Below are 10,611 nucleotides of genomic sequence, written 5' to 3' on the forward strand. Positions count from 1 at the left end.
GACCAGGTTATCTCTTCGTCTATCATTGTTTGCGTCAGCCAATGTGCCGCAGAACCTTCCAAAGCTTCATTTAAGGCAGAGTATATCGCACTGTCTCGTAGAGGGTTGTCCTTCACTAGCCGACTAATGGCCGAGCACCACGCGGCTGGATCGGCGCCTGCGACTTCGGGGTTAAAGCGTGGTAACGAAAATTTTCCGGGTTTCACACTCGGTTCAAGCTCCCTCGGCTGATGTCGGGTTATGGTTGGAATTTTGGGCGCGTAACAACTCTTCACGTGAATTAAGCATTGTTTTACACAACCGAGATTATATTTACACGTATACACAAGTCTACTACAAAGATCAACAAACAATAAGTCTAGTGAATAATAAGCTTAACAAATAATAAAGTTAGTGGATAATAAGTTAAAAGGATAATAAGTATAACAAGTAATAAGTCTAATGAAAAATGAGTTTCACGAATAGTAAGTTTAATGAATAGTATGATTTACGAACAATAAGTTTAATGAACGCTATTAACACTATTTTTGGGTTCAAACGAATCCACGAACAGCGGGATAACTCTCTACTAAGCGTAAAATGATATTAGGCACAGAAATACGATTGTTGAAAATGCCCGATGTGTAACTCTTCAAAGCAATCGCAAGAATGCCAGCCTCGTGGAGATTTTTCTCGCTGTACGATTGCATTTGTTTTTCTATACCCGTTTGGAAGCATCGAGAAAGTTCCAAACACCGTTGCTAGGCAGACTCGTTGGAAGCAGCGAGAAATTTCCAAACGCCGTTGCTAGGCAGTTTCTGTCTGGAGTTTGATTGTTAATACAATGTATGTCCCATTGTATCAGCATCTCCGAGGCAATATCGCGCGTGGCTAGGCCCGCTCCCGAGGCCGCATGCCGCCACAACCACATTTCTCGGAAAACCCATACAACCACTCCAGAACTCCGTTAGGCAGTACGTCAATCCCGTGAGCGTGGCTACGTTCGGCGAGCAATTGTCACCTCGAACCCAATCTCGCTATCACAAATCTCGAACAATTACAGCTATGATAAAATCTAGGCTAGAGTAGTAGAGTGTTCCCAAAATTTCCAAGGAACGGCTTCGGCTTTCCTTTCATCTCCGACACGGCCATCCTGACTATCACACGTCCTCGGGTGTACCTTCGATGACAAAACAAAAGGAAACATGATTAGTATCGTTATGATTAGCATTCAAAGTGCCAGTTGCATCCTGTGGGCTATCAGTCGGGTCGTAATGACATGATGGACCATTCTCGATTTCGCACCCAAATGAGTCTCATCCTTCGAATCGCACATTCACTCAAAGTTTTCATTCCATACCAGCATCGTAACATTGTCGCTATCGGTAGTAGATCAAGCCCAGCTTAGTGACATTTTCGCTGTCGGTACTAAACCAGCACCAGCCTCGTGACATTGTCGCTGACGGTACTAAACCAGCTCCAGCCTCGTGACATCGTCACATACAGTGCTCCAAATTTGCTACCAAATACAGCGCGCATCAGCCGGTTTTTGCAATGTCAACCCTGGCCCTGCAAAATCCTTTGTATTTACAGTTTTGCATATATAGGCTTCAGTATTCCATTAAACTTATCTCCGCTGCTATTCGTGGTATGTCGACAATTCGATACGCGTTATACTCCACATTTGCTGCCATATACAGCGCACCTGCTCCTGTTTACATTATGTCAACTCGTGTCTATCTAGAATAGAAACAGGGATACGCTCAATTGAATATTTAACACAGAATCAGCAAAACTGTAACTACGCTGTATTTGAAAGGACACAGAGTTTACATAGCGCAATCCGATTGATGTCCGCTGTATTTGGCAGCAAATGTGGAGTAGTACGCGCATCGAACTGACAACACATCTCCAATGGAAATGGAAATACGTTCAACTGAACATTGAAGCCTGAATGTGCAATACTGCAATTGTAATTTCGACCAATCACGGGGAGACGCAATCGCGAGGAGACACGTCAGCGGGAGTCGTAAATTCCAGTTACGATTATATTAATCGACACTACGAGTTGATCGATCCCCTGATTTCCGTTAAGATAATAGGGGTGATTCAGTTTGTATAACACTGTGATTCACAGAATTATATACTATATATTTCCAACACTTAAATTACACTGTTGAGTATGTATAAATCGTAGATAACAACTTGTCGCACGAAGGTAAGATAGATATGATTAATAGAGCAAGGTTCCTATAGTTGAATTTCGTATGTTAGTGGACGTAGTACTAGAGGATACTTAATAGACATTAAAATTAGATGTTAGACTTCGACGTTGTAGTATGTAGTAAAAGTAAGTCGACTTCCCTAGCGGCGTTGAAGAAGTAAGTTGAATTGACCCTCCTGATGCAGCAGGAGAAGTCGTTGACTTGACTCTCCTCGTGTCGTAGGAGAAGTAAAGTTGGGTGACGATGCTGTGTCGAAGGAAAGCTAGCGATGGTTGTGTATAGCGCACGGGGCCATCGGATTTATTCATGACATTTTTGGTCAGGAAGGTGAGGGCAGTATACATTGCTTTTTATTGGATAAAAGTAGGTTGATGGACTTGGGAAGCATTGTACCTGAGAAAAACTAACTTTTCCTTGTCAAGCAGTAATAGACAATAATCGTTGAAAAGCGATAACAAAAGCCTTTGTTAAGTCTGAAGGACCCTAGCTGGCAAATTGCTGGGATCTATGACTATATGACTCTATATCTATTTATGAGTCCTTCAGACTATTGAGGGTACGCCGTAAGGATGAGCGGATATCTGGTGTCCGTCTGGCCCGCCGTCTGGCCTGGTCTGGGTAGAGGGCCGCACGACATAACAGTAACGTTATACCATATAGCGTTATAGCATATAACGTAATACGTTATAGGCTTATACCATATATGGTTATACAATATAACGTAATGCTTTATAACGTTACACTATATAACATAATTCGTTACGCCGTTATACTATATAGCGTTATACTATATAACGTAATACTTTATAACATTATACTGTCACGTCCCGCGCTCCGCGCGTGCTGTAACGAAGAAACGAAAACTACTATATGCAAATCGCGCGAGTAAGGATTCGAATACACAAATGAACACGATATACTATACCAATAGCCGACTCGCGATTTGAAAACCTATGGTTCAATATCATATAAATCAACCAATAAACAAAATATATGTATATAACATTAAATAAACCTACCAATAACCGACTCGCGATTTGAAACCTATGGTTCAATATCATATAATGTAATACTACAATTAAGGAAGAATAACCTATGATTCGACAACTCGACGAAGAATAAACTATGATTCAAAAATCTAACCAATAACAATCAATATAAAATAAAATAAATAAAATCGATTAATAAACTGATGGAAATGTCGCAGTACGATTTGAAAATCTAACCAATAACAATCAGTATAAAATAAAATAAATAAAATCGATTAATAAACTGATGGAAATGTCGCAGTACGATTTGAAAATCTAACCAATAACCATCAGTATAAAATAAAGTAAATAAAATCAATTAATAAACTGGACTAGATACGAACCGATCAAATAAATCTAGAATAGGAAGGATCATATACGACAAACTAGCAAAACAAAGGAAAATGAACAACAGAAGATATACTACAATCAATCAGCGAAGATGGAATATGTAAAATACAAAAGGAAGAATTTAAATAAGTAAATAAAATTAATTAATGAATTAAACGAGTCGCGAACCAAACAAATAAATCAAGAAATAAGAATGACTACAGAAGGGAAATAATTGGAACAGCAGGAATACATATTTTTAATTAACAAAACAAGTGATCAAAACAATTAACATCGCAGCAACTTGGAGAATTATACACAAATAAAAACATATATGTTAAACACATAACAATTTAGTAAATATTAGAAACAAAACTTTCAATACTATGTAACAAATCCAAAATTATCAAATTACAAATATATATGTATATATGAAATCAAATGGTTAACAGTCTAATGAATACATAACCTAAAATACACAATACTACACTATTAAAGAACTTACATAAAAATCACATTGACAGAAATATGTATATGTATATATATATATATATATATATATATATATATATATATATATATATATATATATATATATATATATAACTAAAATAACCTAACTAAATAAACTAACATTAGTTTAAATGTTTTAAATAAGTAAAATAAACTAACATTTTAAAATTAAATAAATTCTATATGAAATTATATTATGAAATTATAAATACAAATATATATATACATAAAAATAAAAGGTATAAAAGAAATAATATACATGACTTTATACTATCGAAACTAATCAACATTCGGATAAACTTAAAATCATATTGTGAAACATATATATATATATGTTATCAAAAACTAGCATTAACTAACATTTTAAAATTAAATAAATTCTATATGAAGTTACATTATGAAATACGAATATAAAAGTATGTTGGGTTTACCTTGGAATTAGAATTAGGGGCGTGAAACGAATCGTCGTTTGGTTTACGCATTGTCGATAAGCAATACAGAAGACATTGACTAGTGCAGATACGATTATTATAGAATTGGACAAGCAACCGTGGCAATTAGACACTCGAGAAACTAATGATAATGATCCTAGGTTCAATAACGAATCCGCGGTCAACGGGGTGATGGATGAACGTGCCCGTAAAATCTAAGTCGGACTCATTGTTAAAACGGGGAATATCCACCGAGCGTACAGACGCTAAATAAGTCACTAATACGATCTCGCGAGAGAATGACTTTTCGACGCGATGATGCTGCAGAGGAAAACTATGATGGGGTGTGTCTAAGGACACGAGATCATCGGATTCGTTGAGGATAGTCTTCGTTCAGAAAGTAAGGGGAATTGGCGTAGCTGCTAATTGGTCAATCTCCATATCGGTGGTTAGAAAAAGATGCTAGCCGCCCTCGAGTGAAAGCTGAACGTGTACTGTGGAAACGCATCGACATCTGGCAATCATCTTACTTGAAGAATAGGGTCTGCAAGTGGCAAGCTACGGGACAGAGACCGTTGGAATGTTTACTGTCCAGTGTTGCCATTATTTCCTTTTTAAGGAGAGCTATAGAATTACTCCACGCCTCTGCCAGACAAAGCGTTCATCTCGTGACCGCGGCTACGTTCGGCGACTGGCTGGCGCCTCGAGCCCAAGCTCATTATCACAAATCTCGAACAAATGCAATCGGATCGAATGATGACAATTGTTTAATTACGCCTATGATAGACTCTAGATTACGGTGTTAAGGGATTTTCCCGGAGTTCCAAAGGGAAGGCTCCGATGTTCTTTCATCTCCGAGACGGCCATCCTGACAATCACTCGTCCTCGGGTGTATCTAAAATATCGTGTTTTCTTGCATTAGATTCGATGCAACTGACATTATTTACAATTTAACTAAATGTCCAAATAAGCCAAGGGTCTAGTACGACAACAAATTTCGTTCGGAGGTTTGACAACGGAAGAAATAAAAGAGAATAAATATTTGTAACGTTATAATTAGTATTCAAAGTGCTAGTTGCATTCTGTGAATTATCAGTCGGATCGTAATGGCATGATGGACCATTCTCGATTTCGTACTCAAATGAATCTCTAGATCGCACGACCGCATAGAGTTTTACAACATTGTCGCCCCGAGTTCGAGACCCGATGAGCTTTACCACATTGTCGCCCCGAGTTCTGGACCCGACAAGCTTTATCACATTGTCGCCCCGAGTTCTGGACACGACGAGATTTATCACATTGTCGCTCCGAGTTCTGGACCCGACGAGCTTTCTCACATTGCTCTGCTAGTGGCCATAGTGCTAATGATCTTCCGAGATCAGGCTACTCATATCGTCATAGTCACTGTTGTTGCCATCACTATCGACGTCAAATTCCGAAGGAATACAACTACCTGATATTTTTCGCAACCGATCATGACTATATTTGTATGAACGTTTGTCGTCTAATGTTTTCAAGATATACCTATCTCCTTCCAAAATCTGTGCTATTACAAATGGACCCTTAAATTTTGGATCTAACTTAGTTTGACTTCTTTCCTCATTCTTACGTAATAGAAAATCACCAAGATTAAACCTAACTACTTTAGCTTTAGTATTGTCGAATCTATCTTTATCATACTTAGCGCTAGTCTCTATATTCTTTATTGCCTGCTGTCTTACATCGGAGATACCTACTTCTCTTTCTTCGATATTGTCGAGTAGGGACAAGCCGTAGGATCTTGCTGTTTTACCGATCAAGAGTTCCAGTGGGCTCCATCTAGTCACGCGGCTGGTGGTGCAATTCGAAACCAACTGTATTTTGCCAATCGCATCTAGCTACGGTCGCCCGGTCGTTCCTATGATTGTGAACATAATTTTCAACGTACCCATAATACGCTCTACCTGTTCTTCACCCGTAGAACACCTCTCTTGATCCGCTATTGTCCAATCATCCAGCAAGGACTCCCGAATAAAAATATAGCATACTTAAATGTTTTAACGATACTAAGGGAATCTATTTTACGAGCATGATGCAGATATGTGAATTTAGTGAAGACGTCAACCAAAATAATGACATATTCTTTCGAATCACTTCTACCGCATAGTTTGCCCGTTATGTCCACGTGAACTGTATGCCAAGGTATGCTGGTCTTAGGTATAGGATGTAATTCAGCTCGTATTTTACCTGAACTAGCCTTCGAAACCTGGCAAGCATGAGAGTTCTTTACGAATTTACGAACATATTTCACCATTCCTTCGAACCAGTAATACTCGTACAGTTTCTCAAGCGTTTCATCCCAACCTAAGTGCATAATGGACTGGTGCGCATGGATAATAACGGACCACCTAAAACCTCTAGGGACAATGAGCAAGCAGAGAGTTCTTCCTTTTCTCTGTATCTTACGATGAAGGGTACCGGACCGTAATTCATACGTATTCGCGATATTTTCCGTGAGCTCCTCGTTTTGCAATTTGTTGACGATCTCGGGAATTTGGGGGTCGCGACGTTATCCCGCTAATAGCCAATTTTCGGAGATTTCAGTCGGATTGATTTCCTACTCTACGACTTTGTTGATCGTACGGTGATCCAAGTCTACGGGGTTTCGCGAGAAGAAATCTACATGGGCCTCTCGTTTGCCTTCTTGATACATAATGTCAAAAGTAAAAGTTTGTAAGCAAGCCTACCACCTGTAAACCCTGTCATTTAAATTCACCCCGTTTCTAGATGACTTCAAGGAATTATAATCAGTAACAACATGAAATTCTCGATCCTGTAAATAGTGACGAAAATGTTTATCAGCGTTTAACAACTGCTAACGTCTCTATTCCAGATGAATGATGCCTAGATTCCGCGGGGCTAGTTCTTTTGCTGTAATATTCCACTACCCTGTTTTTACCTTCAACCTTATGCGTTAAAGTAACCCCATATATACCCAAACTAGCGTCAGTACGTAATCCTATCGGATAATTAGGGTCAAATATCGTTAACACCAAAGCATCAATCAGGACGGAAATTACCTTTTCACCCATCCTTTCGCGTTTATCTGTCCAAGTTATGTTTTTGTTACCGGAAGTAAGTGTGCATAGAGATTTCATTACCTGTGAAAATTTAGAAACGAATTCCGGAAGTAAGAAACTAAACCTATGAAGTGTCTATGCCGTGTGACGGTCGTTGGTTCAGGTAAAGAACTCAAGGTTTGCATTCCACCCGGGTTGGGGCGGACTTCTCCGTTATGAATTACATGTCCCAAATACAGTACCGATATGTTTAGGAAAGAGCATTTAGAAAATTAGATGAAAGTCCGGCATTTACGCGGGTATTTAATACGGTGTACGATCTTTCTAGAGCTTTATCTATGGGGTTGGCAATAATTTAAGCATCGTCCAAATAAACAACAACGTACGAGTGGCACGATGGCTGCCACGCGTGTTTCCAAAGGAATCTCAAGAATGATCTCTCGTTTCGTTTGTTCGCAACACTAAAAGCACCAGCTGTTGCTGAATATAAGGACGGAAAGTGTGGTATAGACTATTCCCACCAAATGGTCTCTTATGCCACCACAATTAGAAATGGGATCAAATGGTACCAAAGACTTGGCGTGCAACTTCTTCTGGGGATTTCCGTTGTAAACGGAAATATATATATATATATATATATATATATATATATATATATATATATATATATATATATATATATATATATATATGTCGGAGATGAAAGGAAAGCCGAAGCCGTTCCTTGGAAATTTTGGGAACATCTTCTAGTAGTCTAGCCTGGATTTTATCATAGCTGTAATTGTTCGAGATTTGTGATATCAAGATTGGGTTCGAGGCGACAATTGGTCGCCGAACGTAGCCACGGTCACGGGATGTACTCAGGCAGAAACTGCCTAGCAACGGCGTTTGGAATTTTCTCGATGCTTCCAACGAGCCTGCCTAACAACGGCGTTTGGAACTTTCTCGATGCTTCCAACGAGTCTGCCTAACAACGGCGTTTGGAACCTCCTCGATGCTTCCAAACGGGTATAGAAAAACAAAATGCAATCGTACAGCGAGAATGATCTCGACGAGGCTGGCATTCGTCTTGTGACTGCTTTGGAGAGTGACACGTCGTGTTTCTGTGCTTAAGATCAGTCTACGCTCAGTAAGGAGTCATCCTGTTGATCGTGGATTCGTTTGAACTCAAAATTATTGTTTATAACGATTATTAACTTATTGTTTGTAAATCATATTATTCATTGAACTTACTATCCGTTAAACGTATTATTCATTAGCTTTATTATTTGTTAGACTTACTAACCATTCAACTTATTATCCACTAACTTTATTATTTGTTTAATTTATTATTCGTTCAATTTGTTTTCCGCTAACTTCATTATTTGTTAAGTTTATTATTCACTAGACTTATTATTTGTTAATCTTTGTAGTAGACTTGTGTATACGTGAAAATATAATCTTAGTTGAGTTAAACAATGGATAACTCACGTGAAGAATTGTCACGCGCCCAAAATTCCAATCTCACCCCGACATCAGAAGTGGGATCAGTGCCGATTATGACAACACAAGAACATATGGCCATCATGCGCGAGTTAATTCAGACGCTGGCGCCGAAGTCAAGTGTGGAACCTAAGAACATCGTGCTACCACGTTTTAACCCCGCGATCGTGGGCGCCGATCCAGCCGCATGGTGCACGACTGTGGACCTGCTTATGAAGGGTAATCCTCTGCAAGACAGTGCACTAGTTTCTGTTTTAAATAGTGCTCTAGAGGGTCGTGCAGCGCATTGGCTCACGCAGATAGTGACCGGCGAAGGGCTTACCTGGCCAACGTTTAGGGTACTTTTCATTACACGTTTTGGTAGCAAAGATACGGCAACCTCGACGCTAATGAAGACGCTCAGGGAACCACCACAAGAGGACGAAAACATGGCTGCGTACGCCATCCGTCTCCGTTCCCTCCTGGAGACGAAGTGGCAAAATGCCACTATGGCTGAAATAATCAACGCTACCGTTCTTTGTCACCTGAGCTCACGGGATCAGCGTATCGAAGAGATAGCAGCCATGAAGGATATCAAGACCAAGGACCAATTTTTAGACGAAATGAGAGCTATTGCTTTCGCGAAGATGCCCGTATTTTCGACGAGCGACACCTCCACGGGCCCTGAAGCCAAAAGACACAAGCCGTCGGCCCACCACGTGAAGTGCCTCTACTGTGGTAAACACGGACACAGAATAGCGGAGTGCCGCAGTAGGATGCAGAAAGAGCAGCGAGGAAATACACAACGCCCGGAAGGAAGACGACCGGCAACATCGCCCCAGGTGGTTTGCATCAAGTGTAAGGCGGAGGGCCATATCGCACCTGATTGTCCGCTACTGCAGCACAGAAAACCCGGCTCCAAGAACGAACGACGAGTCGACTCCTGCATGGTGGAGTCTCCAGCTGGTAGTTTAAGTCATCTGGGTGAGTCGTACCCATTTTGTTTCGATTCCGGAGCCGAATGCTCGTTAATTAAAGAATCTATATCTTCGAAATTTTCTGGCAAACGAACGACTGATGTAGTAGTAATGCGAGGTATAGGAAATACTTGAGTTAACAGTACATTTCAGATCTTGTCCACTGTATGTATTGACGGTTTTACACTGGAGATAACTTTTCATGTCCTTGCTGATAGCTACTTAAAATACGATATCATGATTGGTCGTGAAATTTTGAGCCAAGGTTTTGACGTGAATATTACACGAAATAGCGTCGATATTTGCAAGACAAAAATGGTTAATGCCTGTAGCAAAGTCGCGGAAGATGCGGTCAACATTAACGAGATCAACACTGATGTAGTTGGTAACGACAAAGATCGATTGATCTCTGTTCTCGAAAAATTCAAAGAGTCATTTATTACGGGTTTCCAGCGGACGCGTGTGAGTACGGGCCAGTTAGAAATTCGGTTGATTGACCCTAATGTCACCGTACAGGGAAGTCCTTACAGACTTAGCGGGGAAGAGCGGAGAATAGTGCGCGAGCGGATAAGTGAACTGATTAGGGCAAAAATTGTAAAACCTAGTAA

The 10,611-nt window shown here is 40.0% G+C and overlaps 1 protein-coding gene across 1 annotated transcript; it reads right to left on the reverse strand.

Annotated features, from left to right (window-relative positions):
• Positions 1–7,343: 7,343 nt before the first annotated feature.
• LOC138189447 (uncharacterized) lies at positions 7,344–9,129 on the reverse strand. The gene is made up of 2 exons (XM_069131497.1): positions 9,073–9,129; positions 7,344–7,646 (listed from the first exon to the last, which is right to left on the reverse strand). Exons 1-2 carry the CDS (start codon positions 9,127–9,129, stop codon positions 7,344–7,346), a joined length of 360 nt encoding a protein of 119 aa, XP_068987598.1.
• Between the last annotated feature and the right edge of the window lie 1,482 nt (positions 9,130–10,611).

Source organism: Bombus flavifrons, unplaced genomic scaffold (genome assembly GCF_040668555.2).
Source record: "Bombus flavifrons isolate JBK064 unplaced genomic scaffold, iyBomFlav1_principal scaffold0044, whole genome shotgun sequence".
Lineage (NCBI taxonomy): Eukaryota > Metazoa > Arthropoda > Insecta > Hymenoptera > Apidae > Bombus > Bombus flavifrons.